General features: G+C 51.8%; 1 protein-coding gene and 1 long non-coding RNA gene across 5 annotated transcripts in view; one reads left to right on the top strand and one right to left on the bottom strand.

Moving 5' to 3' along the window:
• The window catches only part of ABR (ABR activator of RhoGEF and GTPase), a 196330-nt gene that overhangs the window by 111549 nt on the left and 61480 nt on the right, over positions 1 to 23301 (top strand). For 3 of the 4 annotated variants that reach the window (XM_084802749.1, XM_084802752.1, XM_084802750.1), the window contains exons 3-4: positions 14239 to 14337; positions 21501 to 21686. In XM_084802749.1, the coding sequence (XP_084658875.1) occupies positions 14239 to 14337; positions 21501 to 21686 (285 nt within the window). Of the gene's footprint in view, positions 1 to 6350; positions 6625 to 14238; positions 14338 to 21500; positions 21687 to 23301 lie in introns of those variants that run through there. The other variant, XM_084802751.1, reaches the window with a different exon arrangement.
• Positions 4385 to 5789, bottom strand: LOC311609642. The gene is made up of 2 exons (XR_014783454.1): positions 5642 to 5789; positions 4385 to 5343 (listed from the first exon to the last, which is right to left on the bottom strand). It is a non-coding gene; the product is annotated as an uncharacterized lncRNA (long non-coding RNA).

The raw sequence follows: 23301 nt of genomic DNA, 5'->3' as shown, positions 1-23301 counted from the left end.
TGCTGGGATTAAAGGCGTGTGCCACCACGCCCGGTTTAAGTGCTAGAGTTTTAAGCACGTACATCACGGTGATCAGCCAGGCCTGAGTGTTTATGTCACCTCTTCCAGAGAGTCTCCCATGACTTCTCAACTGTGACATCAGACACACCTGCTTGTGCCCTCCCAATTCACTCTAAATTGCTCCCATAGCACCCCGTGGGAGGGGGCGCAGTTAGACAGCCTTGAGAATGCCAGCTCACTCTGTGACTGGGCCGTACCCCAGCCACCCCGCTTCTTTTTATAACTTTATTTTTCTCTGATTACATACTCAAAATTCTCACTTTTCAGAGATACATCATCTAGAACATGAAAGCTCACACCCTACAGGAAACTACTGAGTTTATTTATTTCTCCTCGTTTTTTTCCCATATGTAGACCATGCATTAAAATGAGATCATACTATCGGTTGCCTGGAATTAAGATCAACTGCTTTCCTCTTGTGGCTGTGTGGTGTCTCATTCTGTGGATATACCAGAATCTGTTTAACCAGCTCCTTTCTCCCTCTCCTTTTTTGGGAGGAAGGGAGACAGTGCTGTGGGTCGAACATGGGGCTTTGCGCATGTTGGACAGATGCTCTGCCGCTGAGTTTCAGCTCCCGTACTAGTCAACCCAATCTTTTTTGTGGTGTTTTTTGAGGTGTGTGTGTGTGTGTGTGTGTGTGTGTGTGTGTGTGTGTGTGTATGTGTCTGTCTGTCTGTCTGTCTGTCTGTCTGTGTCTATGTCTGTGACACAGGCTTGGAACTCGAAATCTTCCTGCCTTTACCTGAGTGCCAGACTTTCTAGCATATAACCAGATTCCAATTCACTGTGTGAGTCATTTGGACTCTTTACGGGTTTTGCTGCTTTCTCGAGTTATTGAGCATTTTTGCATACACATCTTTGTGCCCTCCTAGACGTGCTTTTTCAGACGACTCCCTAGAGTGGATCTGTTTAGTCAGAGGGTGTGAACATTAAAATCACAAGAGCTATTTCCATGTTACCCTGTCTGGAGTTAGACCTCAACAGCATAACTCTAAAATGTGCCCCTGGCCATTCTGCTCCCGAGACCATCAGCTAGCTCTGCAACATTTTGAATGTGAGCGTAATGCCTGGTATATAGTAGGCAGTTAATAAATGCTTGCTGATTAAGTTAATAAGGGGGATGAGAGGTGGGAGACTGTGTGTGTGTGTGTGTGTCTGTGTGTGTGTGTGTGTGTGTGTGTGTGTGTGTGTGTAAGAGACAGACAGAGACAGAGATAGCCCACTGTCTCAGCAGGCTGAGATGTGGACCTGGCAGGTGTCAGAAATCTCGATTGGTACCCTACGCTATAGCTCATGCTTTCTGTCCCTCGTGTTCCTGTTTGAGCTACCCTCTGCATAACTTATCTGCTGCTGCTTTTCTCTTCTGTCCCCTAACCGCTTTCTGAACCCCCTTAAGAAACCATCCCCTGGCTGGGATGTGACATACAGCTTATGCAAAGCCCTGGATTCCAGCTTCAGCACCACCAAAAAAGAAGAACCCCTTTATTTTGGGCATCCTTCCCTTTGCCTGGAAAGACCTCCCTGTTTCTAGGTGCTGTTCAGAAGCCCCCCCCCCCCAGGTTCACATCTCAACACCTACAGTCATAACTCCCCACACATGGCCTCCTCTCTCTGTCTCCGACCTCTTACACCGTCATTGACTTAATCAGCAGACGCTCGCCAGTGAGATTTTCCTTGGCATGAGTACCTCTGTCCACTCCATCCTATTTTTCTTTTCTTTTTTTTTTTTTTCATCCTATTTTTCATTCGTCCCTCACCTCAGTGAATTGAGAGTACACGAGTGACAGGGCTTTGGTCACACATGCCAGGCCTCTTGGAAGGCATGAATACACATGTGCCAGTGAGCAGGAAAGTGGACAGACATGACAGGGAGTTGCAGTACAATGTTTTTTAGGGCTGTATAGGTGTGAGATGTTTCAAGGCCTGGTTGGTTTGCGGGTTGAAAAAGAGAAAAATGGAAGAACCAAAGATTTAGTAAAAGGGCTCTATGGGGCCATGGGCACAAAGAGCCACAAGATGACAGCCCACAGGCGGAATTGGAAAGGCCGGAAGGGGAAGCTGGTGTGGGGAAGAGGTCAGACTTACTAATGGAGCTGAAGGGGTTGCTGCTCTGACTCCCCAGCTGTCTGTGCGTGTTCTCAGGCCTAAAGGTGGCCATGGGTCGCTAGTGGCAGATGGGGTCTGTTTTCCAAAGGCTGGGAGCAGAGGGCTGTGGGGTAGGGCCTTGAGCCATGACTCCATGTGTAAAAAGGAAGCAGGAGGCCAAACCTACCATGCGGACCGAGACACCTTAGGTTTTTGAGAAAGATCAGAGGGCAGTGGCCATATTGGCTGTTGCTCTGGAGACCAGGCTGAGGAGTAGGGAGGAAACCTTAGGTCCAGGACCTTCTTGCACATTTCAGAAGGAAAGGGAGGGAGCACCCTGGGGATTTGTGAGTCACTTCCCTTCCAGAGGGAGGGCTGAAGGCCTCTGAGTGGAGCCTCTGTCCACTGAAGGGGGACATTCTTGTTACTCACTGGAATTTCCAGCCAGTTGCAGTGGGTGGGGTAGTTGAAGCCTTGGATGCTTCGGGAGCAGCTTCTGTGAGAGGCTCACCGGTTTGGGGAAGGAGTGGGTGCTGAGTGGGAGTGGGAGTATGGAGAGCAAGATGAAGGGATCCTAAAATTAGATGGCTCAAGGTACCTCACGTCTTGTTGGGTTGGGAGTTAAGGACACAGAAAGACCCTGGGGTGATAGTCCTCTGCTGACTGCTAGCTTGACCCATCCGGGCTCCCCGTGCTCTGCAGGGGTAGAAGACGGAAAGGGACCTGTAGCATAGGGCCCTGAGCTGGCACACTTGTGCCCTAGGGAGTGCCAAGCCTGGCTGTTCCCATGGGAACAGCCTTAGCCATCCAAACCAAATGAGGAATTGTGGCTTGAGAGGGCCCTTCAGATGAGTCTTGGGTATTTATAACTCAGCCAGAATAGAATGAACTAAGAGAGAAAGGAGAGGGGGATGGGCAGGGACACCTTTGGAAGACCCCCGTGGAGCAGACTTCCCAACCAGAGCAGGCCCTAGTGAGCCTGTCAGATTTCTCTCAGTCAGTTTCAGTTTTGGTGACAGGATGGAGGCTGTACTGGTAGGGGCAGGCTTTCTGTTACAGACAGAATGACAAGAGCCTCTCCCAGACTTCTAGATATTTATTTAATTTAATTCAATTTATTTATTTATTTGGTTTTTCGAGACAGGGTTTCTCTGTGTAGCCCTGGCTGTCCTGGACTCGCTTTGTAGACCAGGCTGGCCTCGAACTCACAATGACGCACCTGCCTGTGCCTCCCGAGTGCTGGGATTACAGGTGTGCACCACCACGCCTGGCTGCCTTCTAGAAAAATGTTAAGGCATAGGATACACTCCTTTTTGTCCACACCCCCCTCCCCCCCTTGCTCTGGCCTTCTGTGTGCTTCTTCTCAGCTAAGGTGCCCAGTGGAGCAGAGAGGAATTGCCACTGTGTGGGCCCTGGTGGAGACAGTTTACCTTTCTTTGGAAATGGCCTCAACAGTTTGACTCTGCCCTGTGGCCCTATGGTTGCCACCAACAAGTGGATGTGATGTGTATGCAAGGCTCGTCACAAAAGGCACACGGGGGTTTGATGGACATACTCAGACATTGCACCACCGGGTCGGTGGCACCTGTTACATAGATTAACCAAGATAAAGTGGTAGGTTGGTACATGAAGCTGAATTTTATTCCAAGCTGCCAAATATTCTAAGGAGATAGACAGAGGCCATGCTGAGAGGAAACTCCTCCAATATAACCACAGCTAACAACCAATTGCAAGAGTAAAGGCAGTGTGGTCATCCTTAAGTCCAGCTCAGAACAAGGATGTGGTTCATAGTGTGCTGTGCTTCTTAAAAATGTAAGTTACCCGCTTTCATTTTAAAGTCAGGAAGGCTGGAGAGATGGCTTAGTGGTTAAGAGCACTGACGGCTTTTCCAGAGGACCTGAGTTAAATTCCCAGCAACCGCATGGTGGCTTATGACCATCTATAATGTGATCTGATGCCCTCTTCTGGCCTGCAGGTGTACATGCAGGCAGCACTGTATACATAATAATAAATCTAAAAAAAATAAATAAAAAATAAAGTCAGGGGCTGGAGAGATGGCTCAGTTGTTAAGAGCGCCGCCTGCTCTTCCAGAGGTCCTGAGTTCAATTCCCAGCAACCACATGGTGGCTCACAACCATCTATAATGTAATCTGATACCCTCTTCTGCAGATAAAGCACTCATATGCAATAAATAAAATAAATAAATCTTAAAAAACAAAACAAAACACTTTAAAAAAAATAAAGTCAGGAGATTTTATTTAGGCATTCATAGTTTCCCTTGGGCATTGTGACATAGGATGAGGCAAAGACAGGTAGATCTCTTGAGTTCCAGGCCAGCCTGATCTACATAGCTGGATTCAGGATGGTCAGGGCCACACAGAGGGGGACCCTCTCTCAAAAACAACTACAGGGAGCTGGGGAGAGAGCTCAGCGGCTAAGAGCAGATGCTGCAGCCAGGCAGTGGTGATGCACACTCAGGAGGCAGAAGCAGATGTATCTTTTAAGTTTGAGGCCAGCCTGATCTACAGAGTGAGTTCTAGGACAGCCAGGGCTACACAGAGAAACCCTGTCTTGAAACCCCTCCCACCCCCCACCCCCAAAAGAGCACCTGCTGCTCTGGCAGAGGAGCTGGGTTCAGTTCCTAGCACCCGTTTGTACCTGCTGTTGGTGGGATCTGAACTGGGTCTGATGCTTTCTGGCCACTGGAGGCATGAGACACACATGTGGTGCACACACCACACACACACACAGAGGCAGGCAAAAACAATCATGCATGTACCACACAATAAATCTAAAAACAAAAACAAAACAAAAAGCTGACAAGCCTAGCTTGGCTACACACAGAAAGCCTGTCTCAAAACAAAACTAAAACTAAAGAGAATACGGATTTTGCAAACTTGAGCCTGAGTTCCCTTTATGGGACATTAATTAGCTGGAGCCCCTGTAGTTTCTTGAGTTCGTTTAGACCCTCTGTGGCTCTGTGCTTGCCTTACCTGAACTTTGAAGGCCTGCTAAAGATGTGCCACAGTTGCCTTCAATTGTTGCCTTTGGAAAGCGTTTCCTGCAGCTGGCTCTAAACTCCCCCCCCCCGCCCCGCCCCCATGGCAGTATAGGTGTATGGCTCTTGGATCAGGGTCAGGGGACCAGGATGTGAGCCTCATCTTCTGCATGAATTTAGTTTCTGGAACATGGAAGGCGCTGAGGGAAGAATGAGAGGAAAGCAATCTGAGATCGGGCTGGGTGGATAATGCCACCTGTCCTAGATTGTAGGGTTGGCTCTCTCCCCTTGTGCGTCCCAGAAACTACTCCAAGGAAGTGGCATTGCCAGCAGCACCTGATGTGGCTGTCGGGTGGTCCATGGAACGCGGTGATACACGCTCAAGACCCTGTCTGGCAGTGTGCTCTACTTGGGTATGAGGCAGGCCAGTCCCCTCCTGTACAAGTACAAAAGCCTTGTGCACTCTCCCGTGGTGCAATGGCAACTGCGGTTTCTCACCGGCAGTGGGCCTCCCCGCCGCAAAGGTGCTGGAGACTGAGGCCGAGGTGTGAAGGGGGCTCTGGCTTGTGACGATCCCACTGGGACGCGGACTGAGTGGATGATGGGTGGCTTCTCGGGGAAGCCACTCTCCTGCTTTCCCCTTGCCTGAGGGCTCCGGCGAGAAGTTGTAAATAAAGCTTGTCTCAGGGAAGCAGACTTCCCCCCGCGGCCGCCCGGCCTGTCTGCGGCCTCCTCCCTCCCTCCTCCTCCGCTCCATAAGCCTCCGCCAGCCGCTCGCCCGCCCGGTGACCACAGAAGGAACGAGCAGCCCCACCTCGCAAGTCAAGACGTGCGTTTCCTGTGCATTTGGAGCAATCGGGCCTCTGGGTCCAGAAAGGGCGGGCTCTGTGGGGCCGGCAGCTCAGCGGCGGGGAACCCGGACGAGCCCGGCACCGGGCCTGGGGCGAGCGGAGTAGCAGGGGAAAGAGCGGACCGCGGAGGGCGCTGGCTGCCGCCCCTGCCCTGCTTCATCCTGCGAGCGAGCGGCTGCCCGGAGGCCCCGCTTCCCCTTTCTCAGGGTGGGGACACCCGGGAGGCGGGCCCGGCGCGCAGGACGGCTGGAAAGCGGCAGCAGGAAAAGGTTCATAATGGAGCCTTTCATCGCGAGCCGGTGGCCAGGTGCCAGGACCGACTCCGCGGAGGCCAGCATGCTGGTGTAGGCCTGCCCTGCGCTCTTCCCCGCCCGCCCGTCCCCTGCCTGCCTCCTTGCTGGGGCGCGCGGCGACCGCTGCTGCTGCTGCTGCTTCTGTTGCTGCTGCCGCTGTGTGGACCCTGCTTCCTGTTTGCCCTCTGCGGCTCTGGCTGCCATGGAAGAGGAAGAGGAGGCAATAGGCTTTTTGGACAAGGTTCTGGAGGATGAAGATGTGTTTCTCCTGGAGGAATGTGAACTGGGGACCCCGACCAGCCCTGGCTCAGGGTCCCCCTTCTTGGTGGCCGTGAAGGTGGGAATGTGACACGCCCTGGATGCTTGTGGGGAGGGGGGGTAGGGCTGGCTCTTGACTGATGCTGAAGCCGTGTTTGGAGAGAAATGGCTGATGTGTGCACAAGCCTCGTGGCTGAGTGGAAGAGCCTAACTCCGCATGAGATGGGCTGATACGTCCCTGCTTGGGGGATTGAGGGCTGTGCTCTTTCAGCAGCTGTTCTTGAGGGAGAGGTGGAGTGCCTGTTTGCCCTGCTCCAGTTGTCCTCACAGGCAGTGGCTGTTGGCTTTCCCCTGTCAGCTGTGGTAGGGGATCTTTTTTGGCAGTGACATGAGTCACCTGGTGGCCTGTCACTGAAGGCGAGCCTATTACCCCCCAGAAGAGCTGGCTGACTTGAAACTGGTGGGAAATAATTCATTGTCTCCATGGCAACCAGAGGATCAGGGCATTTGTGAAGTGTGGCCAAGGGAGTTACCCCTTTCCCAAGGAAGAGACTGGCGACTCGGTGCGTCTTGACTGATGCAAGTGAGCAGTTAGGAAGATCAAGAGTCTTGAGGTCACTTGGGCTTTCTTGAAGGAAATAATTGAATCAGCTGGAGGGGGGGGCGGGTGGGAGCCGCTGTCAGGTAGGTAAGCATTTTTTTTTCCCCAAGGTGGGCACAGGCAGGAGTAGCCCACTTGCTCCACGCTAGTAGACTTGCAGTAGAACTCCTGGAGAGGCAGATCAGGAGGGAATGGGCCGTTGGGAATGTGCGCCCTGGTATGGAGCCAACAGTACACTGATTGGTCTTAGTTTCACCTACACCTACCTTTAAGGACTCTAGCCACAGCCTATCACTTCTCTCTCCTGTGCCCGGAGGGAGGGCCTTTGAGGGCTGTGGCAAGGAGCATGCACACTGCGTAGCCAGGCTGCCTAACCGCATGGACCCTGGAGGGCGTGGTGTTGGGTGCAGTGCCAGGGCTAGGTGTCCTCCCCCCCCCCAGCCTTCCCTTTCCATGAGACAATGATCGCAGCCTTGCCCCACCCATGATGTGGCTCCAAAAAGGAGCTAATGGAGATTAAAAATAGACTGCAGACCCAGGTTAGGTAGGTGGCAAATAATGCGGGGTCGGGGTGGAGCAGCGACTGCGGCTTGGGTGGGAGCTTGCAGTGGGGTCCTGACACCTCATCTCTGTTTGGTAATCTGGTGCTGTTTTAGAGTCATGTCCCTCATTGGGCCCACAGAGACCTCTGTGCTTAGGTTTTGGCCAGCCTTCCCACCAGTCTCTTTATGATCCAAGGAGCATGCCGGGAGGTCAGCAGTCATGGGATGACCAATCTATGAGGTTCCTGAGGGACCCTCCCTCAGAAGCCCTCTCAGCCCGGGTGTTAATACTGCTCATGCTGCCTCCTGGGCATATCCTTTCTCTGTGTTGTGACATACAGTTCACCATGCCCACTGTCGAGTGCTGAAAGGTTCTGGGTGTATGGCTGGGGCTGGTGAGAATTTTTGGAGTGACTGAGGCTTGTTGGGACATACAAAAGCTATAACTTTGTTCCATCTTAGAGGTATTCTCTGGGAAGGGTGAGTTGGGACATAGTTGCCAAGGGGTTCTGGACGCATAGCAGGCCTAAAATTAGCCTTCCTTCCAGGTCCCCATCATGCCTAGATAGAGCCCTCCCCTCTGCTCCCCTCCTCTGCCCTCCCCTCCCATGTTCTCTGCTTTGGTGTTTTTGGAGTTCGCTTCTTCTTGCTCATCTGCAGTACCTCTCCAACACCTGTGTCCTCTGTCAGGCTTGGCCTTAGACAGGTAGACCAGGGTTGCAGAGAAGCGAAAAGCACAGCAGTCAAGTGCTGTCAGGTTGCATCCTGTCCTAAGCATTTCAGCCTAGTGCCGTGGTGGAGCAAAGTGAACAAGTCATGGTCCTTTCTCACAGAGTCCCAAGGAAAAGGATGATGCCCACAAGGGGGACAGAAGAGTGAAGTGAGAGAGCAAGCAGGCCGTGAGGAGCGAGGAGCGAGGAGCGTTCAGGTCAAAGAATGCCGGAATCCAGCTGTGGCAGCGGCGAATGCCTGCAATTCTAGCCTTCAGGAGGTTGAGGCGGGAGGGGCCACCAGGAGTTTAAGGCCAGCCTGAAATACATAGTAAGCTCCTAGTCAGTATGGGCTGTGAATGAGACCCCGTTACAGAAGTATATAAACAACAACACAGGCCTCTGAATTCAGAGGAGGAGAGAGGCCACTTAGAGTTGAATCAAGGCTGGACCGAGTACGTGGATGCACATGCACGTGTGCAGAGACCATGGCGCCAAGGTGATGCTCTCAGCGTCCTGGCTGCAGATGGTGTTGGCTCACTCCACCATGGCAGCTGGTAGGAGTCCAAGGCAATTTGCCTTTTGCTATTACTTTACTTCAGGAGTACTTACCTTAAACAGTAGTGCTGCTGTGCATTTGCCCAAATGCCAGCCCTATAAATCAATCCTGGTCTCGCTGTGATTTCCGAGGTCCTTCATCTTCCTCGGGGACAGATGTAAAACTGGCTGGCAGTTTTCTCCAGAGCTGGAGCTGGAGCTTGCTGCATCTCACAGCCCAGCTTCCTTTGAGGAGTTAACGATCTGTAAACTCACGATGCAGATACTGAGAGCAGCATCCGCATCCCGTCTGTAAAACGGTGCATACTTTTCCAAAAAATTTTTTTCACACAGTTCTATTTAAAGGTAGGTCGGGCTGACGGGTGGAGCCTTGTAGAAGCTGCTATTTCAAGGAACTCATTTGTCAGGAATAAAAAGCCCCTTTGTATTCCATATTAACTCTTCAGGTATTGTTTTGTGCTTAAGGAGAAAGGAGTTGTCAAAAATGGCTATATTCCTGTTGGCTTGCTCAGGTCTCTCTCTCTCTCTCTCTGTCTGCAGTGACGGTGCAGCCCATCATCACCCCATTGGAGTTTCTTGAAGTAATGGTGATTTGAGGGATGGTTTTAGGTGACATCTCAATATATGTTTTCTAGTCAGGTATTTGTTTTAATGTATATAAGGAAAAAATAGGACTCGTACATCACTCTTATGATTTGTTATGAGGCTTAAGATAAATCTGTGCTTTAAAAAAAATCAGTACTGGCCAAGGCATGGTAGGGCATGTCTTTTATCCCAGCGCTTGGGAGGTAGAGGCAGGAGGATCTCTGTAAATTCAATGCCAACCAGGTCTACAGAGAGAGAGAGAGAACTTGTCTCAGTACTGGTTGTGTTTAGTGGGCCCCAGCACTTGGAAGACTAGGCTGGAAGACTGCAAATTTGAAGCCACATAGAAGGGCTTTGTCTTAAAAAAAAAAAAAAAGGTGTAAAGAATAATACTAAATACCATGCCAGCATGGCAAGGCTATCGTGGTGGGACATGAGCAACTGAAGTTTTTAAACACAAAGGGACTGCGTGAATCTGCCCAAGGCTTCAGACAGCAGGAGGATGGAACATGAAGATGTACCACCGAGAGAGAAGGGGGCCACTGGGGACAGGAGAGGCTCCTGTGTTGTACTCTCTTAGGTATGAGAGGGGCCAGCTGGCTGAGGCTGGGGCTTGACCTGGGCATCAGCGCCCCCCCCCCCCATGTGAGTACAACCCCACCCGGCGTCTACTCTGATGCTGAGGGTTCCCTTGCAAATTGGTGTTGCCCACGGGCTCAAGCGCGCTGTTTCTAAAGTCTCAGACCCTTGCTGTTTATGGTGGCTTTAAAGCTCAGCTAGAGCTGGCCCTGCCTGCTCAGTCCTCGCTGTTGCCTTGGAGAAGATAAAGGGCCATGGAAGATTGTTTTTTGACTTGGCTTAGAACCAAGCCTTAGGAAGCTTTATTTAGCCTCTAAGCTCTGCGGGAAGCCCAGGCCAGAGTTTATCAGTAGACACTACCTTAGTGACCCGGTATGTTGATCTGGGGGCCTTAAGATGACAAACTCGTCCAGCAGATTGTCTAGATTGCTGGGGTTGAAGGTGCCCACTAAAGTTGCGGTTTGTAAGCCCTGAGTGGAGAGAAAGCGGCGACAGCTTTCCTGTGTTGGGGAAAGACAAGTGGCATGGCAGAGCGTTTGCCCAGGGGCTTTGGTGCACACATTAGGCATGTTGAGGGGACAGCTGGCTCCACATGTGTGTGACCACCAGTGTCCAGCATGCAGTAGAGAAGAGACAAGTGATTTCTGAGTCTTGGTATTTTATGAGGCAGGCAACTCTCCCACAAGGACTGAAGAAACAGTTGTGAATGTCCAGGTTTCGTTTTGTTCTTTATAGTTTATTGAGTACACGGCAAGAGGCCCCAGCCAGGCGGTAACTCAAGAACCAGGTGCGGCCATTTTTGTTCCAGAGCAGAAACATATGTGATCTTTGAGAAAACCCAAAGGTGTGGAAGTCTCTTCAGTGCTAACTGAGCACCAGACTTAGGTTAGTAAGATTTATGGAGCCTAATATCACGTCATTAAACTCTTAGCTGCCCACCCTATCCTAGCTTGAATTTTAGAAGAGAGTATAGCCCAGAGTGGGAACTCTTGGGGATCACTAATGACTGCCTTTTAAGAGTGAGTCTTTGAGCTGGGCCCGATTGCGCACACCTTTAATCCCAGCACTCTGGGAGGCAGAGGCAGCTGGATCGCCGTGAGTTCAAGGCCAGCCTGGTCTACAAAGAAAGTTCAGGACAGCCAAGGCTACACAGAGAAACCCTGTGTCAGGAGGAGGAAAAAATTCTTCCAAGATCTCTACTCAAACCTAGTCTTTGGGATAGGATTATGAGGTGAGGGTCTTGTTAAAATGGATTGTGAGAGACAGAGGGGTCTTGCTCCATGGTGGAAGAAGACTTCTTCAGAGCAGGGAACAAGTGAGGAATGAGGCGCAGGAGGGGAGCAGTGGCCTGCAGCTTGGAGGGCAAAGGGCAGGACAGGTTTGGGAAGCAGCTGGGAGGCCACCCGTGCGTGCGTCTGACCTTGAGGGCTGGAGGCCTGCTGCTAGCTCTGATCTGTACTCCACAGTGTATTGGAGGCTGGGCTCTCCAAGCAGCTAGCCATATTCACACCGTCTGTGCCTCAGGCCCTAATGCTCACACCTACCAGATGGTGAGATGCCAGTGAAGAGCACTTACAGCAGTTCCTGCTACTTGTGAAGCTGTCAGTAAAGAACTCTGCCCTTCCCTAATGTGGGGTTTGTACAGGGTCTCTGATGCTGCCAAAGCGAACGGCCGCAAACTTAGGGCTAGGAACAACCCCGATTTAGTTTCTTGCAGAGCTTCTGGAATCTCTCAAGGAATAAACCCATTTCACCCTTCCCCTACCTTAGCTGGCTACAGGTCCTATTCTCTAGCCTAAATGCCGGCAGTCTAGCCTTTCCCCTACCTCACTGTCACGTTGCCCGAACTGCTTCCGTCTTATAAGGACCCTGTGACTACTAAGGGCCCACTTAGGTAATCCAGGAATCTCCTCAAATTTAATCGCACCCACAGAGTCCCTTAGTCACTATAGTAACGGAGCCACGGGTTTGAGGAGCCACATGCGGACCTCTCCATAGAGTCATTGTTGCCTTTACTCTGGGGCACTTTAGAGTTGGGGGGGCAACAGCCTTCAGACATTCTTACCACTTAGGAGACGGTGTGGAGAATACTCCTTCAGAAAGCCTTCAGGGACACTGAGGTGGGGTTTTTCCTCTGTGGCTGGAGAGGTTTGGGTGGCTCGATACACTTTTTCTGGCTCACATTAAGGGTGAGGCAATGGCTGTGTAAGTGCAAGCTTGGGGAGGGTGTAGGAGAGGGAAGAAACCATCCCAGAAGTGAAAGGAAGCGGAGCCGGTGTCGGAAGGCTCGGGGTGGATCCCGCCTCTGTCTCCTTTAAGTCCCATTTGTGTCTACTACTGTATAGTGGGGGAAACACAGGCCCCACTTCAGTGTGGGTGTCTGGGGGTCGGAAATCAAGTGTGGAAGGTATGGGGGGGATTAAAAGCCTTTCCTCCCGAAGGTCAGGGGTGACGTGGGAGTGAGGCTCGCCTCAGTGAAGACGGTGCAACGCAGTTGTTGCAGAGGCCTGAGGGAGATCACCCGCTAGCCAGGCAGGAAACCTCAAGGCCATGCAGATTTTAGATGCTGAGGCTGGAGGAGGAAGAAGTGACCCTTCAGCTGTGCTGTTAAGAAAAAGCTGTCACTTAGCCAGAGGAAGAGCAGCACATCAGGCAGCACCCACAGTGTGACTAGTGTGTTGGGAAGGTAGAGTGCGCTTAGGCCTTGGCCCTGGAGAGACTGGGAGGTAGGGAAGAGCCTGGGGCCCCTGCAGGTATTTATGATACGCTGCAGCCCAAGTCGCAATTTATGGTCTCTTTGTTTATTCCAGTGTTTTCCTCTCCTACTAGATTATAAACCAGGTGACAGCAGGGACACGGCTACACACTTGCTTCCTGTTGTAGCTATGAGGGCTGCTGCGCATTCGGTAGATATTTGTTGAATGAACAGATAAGTGAACCTCTCTCTCCTAATTGGATTTTGCAGTATTTATATAAGTCCTTGACCAGAAGGTGTTCTTGGGAGATTGATTTTTACTGCAATGGGCTGGAGAGAGGGGAAGATTCAGAGGTCAGTTAGAACTTCGGTGGGAGGAATCTGTCCTGGAGATAGGCAAGGAGGCTTCCAAGCATGGCGGAGGGGAGAGGGAAGGATCGAAGGGCGGCCAGGAGTAAAGCTTTAAGCATCCTGCCTGATGTGGAAAACTACATGATTTTCACTCAAGGTAAATGGTTAGTGTTTTCTCTGCACCAGCCACTGTGCTAGTTGGCGGCATCCAGGCTAAAAAGGACGTGACGTGATCACCACCGCAGGGGAACAGGGATTCAAGAGGGCGGCGGGAGATCTAGCATGGGTTTGCGCCTTACACGGTGAGGAATGGCTGAGGTAAGCGTGGGTGGCTCACAGCTGACACCTGTCGTAGTGCTGAGCCCCTAGGACAGGAAGACCTCAGCACAAGTGGCCACAAGGCCAGGGCTCCCATACCCATTTCCGTCCCATTCTTTCTAACCCTGTCTCAATTTATATATTACTTCCTCTGCGGGGTGGGGGTGGGGGGTTACTGGTGGGGGGAGGGGCGGAGGAGGGGAGGCCCTGTCAGCCCTGTCAGCCCTTGGCTCTTCCATTCCACGTAACCAAGCTCAACCTCAATGGTGGGGAAAAAAAATGCCTTTAATCCCCCCTTCCCTCTTCAGACCAGATGCAGGGCAGGCCCCAGGTGACCCTCGTTAATGTTAGCAAGTTCACTAGGTAGAAAATGGTTGAGAGCAGAAGTCCCGAGAAAGGATGGAAGAGAAACAGCACAAGATGGTAGCAGGAACATGGGTGATTGCTTTTTCCTCTTACATTTCAGTATTTTCCAGATTTCCTGTGGTATAATATGGAGCAGTAGGCAGAGCGCGGAGGCTCATGGCTGCAGTCTCAGCAGCTGGAATGTTGAGGCAGGACCAGCCTGGGCTACAGAATGGGATTCTGTGTGAAAACAAGCATAAAAATAATGTTAATAAGTACGGCCTTTTATCACCTTTGAACGTGTTGGTTAAAAGAAGAGAGAGAGAGAAAAAAAAAAGCAAAGAAACGGGCGTCTTGAGTGGTGGCCCCTTTCTCACCAGCTGCTGTCTCTCGGCTTGCTTTCTTGCAGGTGGAGGCAGGGAAGGGCCTGGAAATGAGAAAACTAGTTCTCTCAGGATTTCTGGCCAGTGAAGAGATCTACATTAACCAGCTGGAAGCCCTGTTGTTGGTGAGTACCTGGGGAGCCGGGCGAGGGGAGACAGCTCCCTCTGACCCAATGCCTTGAGGTTGGAGAGGAAGGGGACCCCTAGAGGACAGATTCCCCTGTTCACAGCAGGCCATCTGGAGAACTGGGTCAGTCAGTGCCACCTCCCACACACAGGTGTGGGAGGACAAGCACTCATCAGCCGTGATGACCGTGTTGCTGGGTTATGAATGGATACGGTGCTGCGTACCCAACACTGTGCTCTTGGTAGTGTCTACCAGTCAAGCAAGCTGGGACTTTTCTGTCACCTTTGGTCCAACTCCTTTCTCTTCCCCAGGGAAGGAGATCATTAGCGTCATCCTGAGGGCTCTCTGTCGGGGAAATGGAAGATGTCTGTTTTTAAAAGTGCTGTAGCTCAGCCTGAGCTTGCGGTGGCGTCGTGTGAATCGGGTTGGGTGGTGACGGGATAAAAGCACCACACAGATGCGTTCGCCTTTGAAGAAAGTGCTTATTAGATGCGTCTGGGTATTATGCAGAGTGATTGTGTGCTGTAAATTCTTTTCTCTGGGTGTTGTGCAGTCAGATGGCATTTAAAAAAAAACCTGTTTGGGTTTTTTTTGTTCTGTTTTGTTTTGTTTTAAATCTGAGCTGGAATAATGGCGCACACCTTTGATCCCAGTACTCTGGAGGCAGAGGCAGGTGGATCTCTGAGTTGGAGGCCAGCCTGGTCTACAGAGCAAGTGCCAGGACAGCCAGGACTATACAGAGGAACCCTGTCTCGACAAACAAAAACTAAAAACAAAACGAACAAAACCTGAAGCAGGAGGATCAGATCGTCCCGAGTCATCGTGAGTTTGATAGTGAGTTTCAGGCCAGTCTGAAACCTTGTCTCAAAAAACTAAAAAGACAAACCAAGCAAACCAACCAACCAACCAACCAACAACAACAGCAACAACAAAACCCCAGAGAATCAGAGATGAATGTGGGTCTGTAGACAACGGGCCTCGTAAGTCAGGTGCTGGGAGATAAGATGGCTGCCATTCAGTGTCCCAGAGGTCTTCTTGATGGTTACCTTGCGAGGCTCTGCTGTGCTGTTTCAGGGTCTCCTTGGGAGCATATTGGTAAGCTCAAACGGGAGATAGTGGCAGACAGGAGTCTGGTCTGAATCTGGAGCCAGCACTAGGACACAGCCTTCCCATGCTGTTAGTAGCAGGCATAGGGCATTGCTTCCAAATCATGTTCCTCGACCTCTCGGGAGGTTGTGATAGTGTAGAGGTTTAAAAACAAATCGAAAAGAATGTCAGTGTGCATCAAAAGCTATAGCAGTTAGGTGTTCTCAGGATGTGTGCGCCTTTTCTTTTGTCCGTGTGCCAAAACACCTTCTCCCCCTACCTTTGTCTCTTTCTCACTTTCTCATGTAGCCCAGGCTGACCTTGAACTCACTCTGTGTCTGAGGCTGGCTTTGAACACCTGACCCTTTACCTCCACCTTCCAAGTGCTAAGGTTACACTTCTGTGCAGGCCTGCTGCATTATTTCTTAAATATTTGTGTGTTCAAAACCCACTGCTTGGGGTAGAGAGCCTGTGGGTTGGGAAGATCAAGTGATCCTCTGGGACCTAGTACAGTGCTGGCTTCTAAAGGTATGAGTCAAGACAGACTTGGGGTTGCTGTACCCAAAACTGCATCACCGGCAGAACGCAGGTCTGAAAGGGACCAGACTGACTGCCTGAGAACTCCACTTCACACCTCCACGCATTACCTACATACTGCCTCCCCACCACCACCACCCCCCCGCCCGCCCATCTGCAATCTGGGTTCACAAGTAGTACTCTCTGTATGGGACTGTTGTGAAAATAGTGACTTGTTTTCAGTTCTTAAGAAAGGACCTGGGGGTTGGAGAGATGGCTCAGTGGTTAAGAGCAATGCCTGCTCTTCCAAAGGACCCAGGTTCAATTCCCAGCACCCGCATGGCAGCTCACAACTGTCTGTAACTCTAGGATCTGACACCCTCACACCAATGCACATAAATTAAAATTTAAATTAAAAAAAGAAAGAAAGAAAGAAAGGACCTGAGCCTTACCTGGTTCCATTACTATTTGCTACAGAGCTGAGCAGAGACAGATTAAGGCTCCTGTGTTCCTTTTGTTTTTTTTTTTTTTGAGACAGGGTCTTGCGATGTAGATTAGTCTGAGCCCACACTTCTAGCTGTCTTCCTGCTTCTGTCTCCTGTGTTCTAGACGATGGCGGGTTTAAAAACCAGTGTCTTGCCAAGTATAATTGTGTATGCCTGTAATCCGTCCCAGTGCTCCAGAGACTGCAGCAGGCTTGGGGCTTTTGTGTTCTTGTCAGTATCCCCTCCCCCACATACACACCCCGGAGGAGGAGGAGGAGGAGGAGGAGGAGGAGGAGGAGGAGATGGTACCTCTGAGAGGCATGCCTCTTACATCCCATCCTCCCTCAGGAGATGGTCTCATATGAGCAAAGACGGATGTAGGAGCCAGGACAGAGCCTCCCTGCCTTGCCTTCCTAAACCCCTTACCCCAGGGGCACAACTGCGCAGTTGCACACCCCACCAACACTCCCAGTTTGTTCGCTCTGGCCTCTGGGGCTGGGAGGGTGTGGGCAGGCGGGAAGCAGGTTTGTTGCTGGGAGGCCTCGGGAGGGGGTGGGGCTGGACTCTCCCCAGCCTCTGGCTCAGAGGATAAACCTTAAAGATAAGGTCCCAATCCCCGCCTCCTCCTTAAATCTGGAGGCCTCAACTCTGCTTTTCCGGTGGTCTAGCTTAGAGGAGACTTAGAGAAACTTTCCTCCCCCACCCCACCCCCCAATAACCACAAATGCCTTATCCCCTAGGGAGTGACTTTAAAATGGAAAGTGACTTTGCAGTGCAAAGCATTCTGTTTTCCCCTCAGTACTTCCTGGTATGCAAAGGACTAAGACTGTGTACCTAAGACTGTACACCCGGGCAGAAACAACACACAGACAGGAAAAAGCCATACAGGGGCCTCTGTTCTGCCCCTGGGTGCTGGCTGGGGCCAGGCTTAGTAATCTTCTGGAAGTCTGTGTTCCTGACGAGCTTGTTACGCCTGAGGTCCGGGAGCCCACGTTGGGGGTGGGGCCGTCGTAAAAAGAATAGCGAGAAGACTGAATGGGTTGTAGTTCTGTGTCTGGCCCGTGCAGGCGTGGCTTGCTGGGCTGCAGGCCGTCCCACCTTGGGGCGGTGGATTGCCACAGCTAGCCCAATTGCCTTCTTCTCTTAGCCTTTCATTTGGACTGTTTCCATAGTCCCAGGACATCCATCCCACCTTTCTTATCTGTGTGGTAGGTTAACTACACCTCCTTCCTGAGCTCCAAGAAGCAGCTTAGGCAGGGGCCGAGCCTTCGTGGGTAGGAGGTGGAGGAAGTGGGGAAGAGTTCTTTCCCCTGTTTCGAAAGGCCACTTGCTGGAGGACGAAGCGGATATATCAACTATGTAAAGTCAGAACTGGCCAACCCCCCCAACTTTGGGGAGGAGCTCCCAGGGTGGGATCTGAGGTCACCTGGGGGTTCTCTTCCCACCGAGGGTTTTCCTGCCGGCTTCTGTCTCACCCTTGTTGTCCAGCTGGAGCAGAGAGGAGGCTGAAGGTAGCTAGCTGGTATGCTAGCTCCCTGGTCCTAATGGCAGTGTTGGGTCAAAGTTCAGTGAGGGGGGCGGGGACTGGGCTTTAAGCCCCTCCTGGCCTAGAGACCTGTATATGAGTCTTGATAAAAAAAAGAACTGACTGAGGACCAGCTAGCCCTTCCCCAGGGAGAGTGAGGACGGGAGCAAAAGTCCTTCGTGTGGTGAGAAGGTCTCATGCCTCCAGTGCAGGCTGGCCCATGTGACTGGCCCTGGTGAGAATATTTTTCTTCCCCTTTCATAGACAGTGGGAAGTTTAGGAGGAAGCAGAGCTGTCGGGCCTGTCCTGGCGTAGGAGGTGGGCGAGTGCGTGCTTCCTCAGCAGCCAGCTTCTGAGAAATCTTAGGCTTCCCAGGACTGTTCTTCTATTTCCTTTATTCCCGCCACAGTGGGGACCGTGCCAGGGCCCCAGTGATGAAGTGGCTTTGGGGTTCCGTCCACTGTACCTGCCCATTGGGTTTTAGATAAAAGTGTTGTGTCGCATCTGAAAGGGGGGTTCGCTGTGTCCTTCGACCTGGGCATAGAAGAGCACCCTGCCTTTCTTTCCCCTGGTTCCTCTGCTCCCTTGTCTGAGTGTTGTTCATGCAGCCTTCCACCTGTGCCCCAGCTTCAGAGGCTCTGTTACTTGTTCCTCCTCGACGGAGCCTTTCTTTGGCTGCCCCAGTATATCCAAGTTGGGAAATGTCCCGCCCCCCCCCCCCGCTCCCCCCACCCCCACGCACGTGCGTAAACGCCCTCCGGTGATCCATCCAACCCTGCTTCAGCCCCTCTCCTCCCCTTGCCCTGCATATACGCAACACCATACATAGGCTCGATGGCCCTCAGCCCTTGTCTCTCACCAAGCCTGGTTCTGCCTCCGGTTCAGTCATGGAGGAACTCTTGATGAGTACAACTCCATCTGGCCTCATATTTCTATCTCAGAGTAAATGTCCCTCCCCTCTCTGGAGAAGCCATCTCACCACCCTGCCTTAGATAGTTCCCTCCTTACTGTTTTCATTGCACTTGCTGGTGTGTGTAGTTACATGTTGGATCGTTGGCTTGCGTTTCGTTAGTCTCCTCGTCTACACTGGAACCCCCGTGAGGACTGGGATTATATGTGTTCCCGGCGCATAGCGCCGAGTGTTGGGGATGGGCCTTATGTTCAGCACTTGGCTCATTATTCACAGGGTGAATAATAATATTGGTTGTATAGAAAGAGGAGGCAAAGTAACCCCGCCCCATGTACACCCCAGCCTAGGCCCTCCTGCCTGGTCTGTATTGTGAATGGGGAGACATGGGGGAAAAAAAATAATATTGGTTGCTTTCTATATGCCAAACAAGCACTAGATACTTGATTACTTTTACTTATTATCTTTAGGTGTGTGGGCACGTATCCTCATGAGTTTATGTGCACCGCATGCATGCACGAAGTACAGGCAAGAAGAGGGCATCAGAACTCTGGTGCCCCATGTTTGACCACGTCCCCTGGATGGGGAGGCCCGGTGGCACTCAGAGGAAGGACAGCAGGCTACCAAGAAGAGACTTGATACCCTATGAGCATATGCAGGGGGAGGAGGTCCCTCTCAGTCACAGTCATAGGGGAGAGGAGTAAGAGGAGAATGGGAGGGAGGGAGGAATGGGAGGATAGAAGGGATGGGATAACAATTGAGATGTAATATGAATAAATTAATAAAATATATTTTTAAAAAAAAAGAAGAGGGTATCAGATCCTCTGGGGCTGCGGTTGCAGGTGGTTGTGAGCCACCATGTGGGTGCTGAGAACTGAACCCAGGTCCTCTACAAGAGCAGGAAGCAGTCTTAACCACTGAGCCATCTCTCCAGCCCCTAGGACTTTCTTTATGTAATGTGTGGCTTTTGATTTTCCTGTTGGTTCTCTTGAGAAGGGAATACCATTTTGGTCCCGCTCATGAGCCTGCTAGTGAAGTGATGAGCTACCCAGAAATGGCGGGGTCTGGCTCTAGCCCACGTTGCCTGGCTTGACCTAGGTTAAATACCATCATGTTTTCCAGCAAGGACTTGATACTGAAGGTTACTTGGTCCAAGTGCCAAGAGGGTCAGTGGGTCTCTTGGCCCTGTCTTTGTCTTGTTTCTGGACTTTGTAGAATGTGAAGGAAAAGAAAGTCAGCAGTCAGATACTGTCTGGGAGTTTGAGACTTCCTCTTATGGACATATTTGGGCTTAGCCACCATCAGAAGGAAAATGCAGTGCAGTTGGGCAGGAAGGCTGGCTTCTGTGAGCAACCCAGGCTGGCTGTCATGGCACAGAGGCAGCCAGCCACAGCCTAGGTGACCCCCAGTCCGGCACTTTCAGCACTTGCCCCACCCCACTCTCTGTTAGGAGGCAGTTCACGACCTCATCCTGTGAGAGTGGGGTACAGCTCTAGTGAGCCCATGCCGAACCCCCCATCTTCTCCCCACTGCTCTCGAATCTGCAGGGAAAACCAGGCTATTCGAGAACCCTCAGCTATTTTTATATTAATTTTATTTGTTTATTAATTTTGTAAAAAAAAAGAATTTGAGATGGGGGGTTTTTCCTTTTGTTTTCCCAGGATGTTATGCAATCCCTTTGCCTCAGCCTCCTGAGCAGCTGGGACCACAGGCAGGCACCATGGTGCTAAACCTCATTGTGGGTGATTTGGAAAATAACAGTTTCTTTCTGAAGAGAATGCACCCAAGCCCCATTATCCCAGGCAGTGCTTAGGGATGGTGTTGTCCCTGCCCCTCCCACTGGTGGGCCCTGGTGATGTTGCCGTAGATAAGCGAGGATGACAGGTTGCTTTCATTTTCGTGTCGAAAGGCATTGAGAAAGAGTCTGAGACCAAAACCACACTCGGTGGGGAAGACCATCGTGCTCGTTTAGCAATGTCTGCCCTGGGCGTGGGAAGCAGGAGAGTGGCGTGTGTGTGCCTGCTCCTCTGCCTCACCAAGTGATGAAAACTGAGGCTGTCAGGGAACCTGAGCTGGCTTTTGGTGTTTTGAGGACGAGCTCTCACTGTGTTGTCCAGGCTGGCCTGCAGGCTTCCTGCCTCAGCCTCCTCCGGAGTGCTACCATTTCCAGGCCCGGCTTGAGCTGGTCTTGAGTCTCTTGATGGTGTTACCTCCCGAGCACTAGAACTGACTTCTGTTTCTCAAAAGGAAGCAGCTTAAGGAGCTGGCCTTCCAGGCAACACTCCCTTCCCACTCAAGCAGGACAAAGAGGCTTACGATTGGGGCACGAGGCCATTGTGGAAGAGACTAGGGACCTGTTAAATGGACCGGAGAAGACATAAGAGCCAGGGGTTGCGAGCTCAGGTGGGGGAAGGGATGTGCTGTGGCTGCAGCAGCGGCAGACTGCTGCTGTCAGGCTCCCTCCTTTTGCCTGCGGCTTGTCGGGACCTGCGACAACAGCTCTGAGACAGAAACCGTGTCTCAGGTTCTCTGCCTTCAGCGGCCTTGTACAGGCAGGACTCGGGCATCACTGCATGTGTCACAGGCTGCCCAGGGGCTGCCAACCCTCCCAGCTCCTCCACTCTGTTCCCCTTCCTCTTCAGCCCATGAAACCCCTGAAGGCCACAGCCACCACCTCCCAGCCCGTGCTCACCATCCAACAGATTGAGACCATCTTCTACAAGATCCAGGACATCTACGAGATCCACAAGGAATTCTACGACAGCCTCTGCCCCAAGGTGCAGCAATGGGACAGCCAAGTCACCATGGGCCATCTTTTCCAGAAGCTGGTGAGTCTCCCGTGAGGGCATGTCTCCATGACAGAATGGTGTTGGATAGATAGGGCCTTGGGAGAGGACCGTGCTGGCCAGTCTGGGCCTTTGTTCTTTGGCGGGGGGCAACCGGGCTGGATCCTCAATCCCAGCCTCATTCTTGTGGAGCCCTGAAAGTGCTTCTAGGGATAGCAGAGGTGGGTCATATGTGTATTTCTGGAGAGTGCTGCCTTTGTCTTCATGAGGGGGGTCCTTGGGGCACTGGGGTGGAGTTTCTTCTGCCAGGATGCAGGCCCTCTGTCACTCCACTGACAAAGGGGCACAAGATGGGCTGCAGGAGAAGGGCCACTCAGCGGAGACTTTGGGAGGCCATTGTATTCCAGTGCCCAGTGCTGCCTTTGCACAATGAAGCCCTTGGACAGATATATGGTCCTAACTAGTGCTTGATCCCAGAGCGGACAGCACCAACAGCCGGCGGCGGCAGTGTTCGGCAGTGTTACCTGCTGCTGCTGCGGAGGAGGGAGGGCACCGCTCAGTGTTGGAAGCCGTTCACAGAAGTCCTGTGGTTGCCTAGGCTTCTGCCTTCCCCTTATACCTGGCTTCTCAGTCAGTTTCAGGGAAGCCTTTCCAGGCCTCATGTTTGTCCCTTGTGAACACTTATAAAACCACTCTCCCCACCCTCTGAAACTATGAGCTCTGCGACAGTCTGTATTTGCTTCTTACTAGACTCCCAGAACCACCCCACTGGTGGATGAGTGTATGAATGGATGGACAGATGGACAGTGACCTTGCCTGAGACTAGGGAGAACTCGAGGGTTGAAGTGCTCTGTGTCCTGACAGCCATGTTTTCAAGGTCGCAGGTGTTGCAGGGATGAGCACAGCTAGAGGCGTGCCACAGCTGGGTTTGAATCCCAGCTTCACCACAGATGGTCCTGAGACAGCTTACCCTCCTATGCTCAGCACCCTCCTCCATAAAGAGGGGGTACCAATAGTCAATGGGGTTATTGGCAGGAGTGAGTGTTAGTAACTGAAAATGTCTGCTGCTGCTGCTGCTGTTGCAGGCGTCACTGCTGCAGTTTTAGGAAGAGCTACTCAGGAGGCATTGTTTCCCAGAATGCCATAATCCTGGCCGTAGGGGACCCAGCTGTTTGCTCTGCTGTAAGGATGGTAGATACCTAGTCATCTGTCCCGTTCACATGCCAGTCTGAGGTCATCTGCATGGCGGCACCAATACTCAGCCCTCCAGGTGTAGAAAAGTTAATCTCAGCACTCGGGAGGCAGAGGCAGGCAGATAGCTGTGAGTTCGAGGCCAGCCTGGTCTGCAAAGTGAGTCCAGGACAGCCAAGGCTACACAGAGAAACTCCGTCTCAGGGGGGGAAAAAAGAAAAGAAAAAAAAAGAAAGAACGAAAACAAGCTCTGATGGGCGGGCAAGTAGCCAGAGCAGAGTGGCAGAGCTCTCCAGTATGATATGCCTGGGTTTTTTGTTTTTGTTTTTGTTTTGTTTGGTGCAGGGTTTCTGTAACCCAAGCTGAACTTGAACTTGGACTTGTAGCAATGGTTCTGCCTCAGCTTCCCAAGAGCTGGGATTGGAGGTGTGAGCCCCCACTTACAGCTTTACCAGTTTGTCTGTGT

This window comes from Acomys minous (assembly GCF_964271855.1).
Source record: "Acomys minous genome assembly, chromosome: 12".
Taxonomy (NCBI): domain Eukaryota; kingdom Metazoa; phylum Chordata; class Mammalia; order Rodentia; family Muridae; genus Acomys; species Acomys minous.
This window is presented reverse-complemented; position numbering and strand designations above follow the sequence as displayed.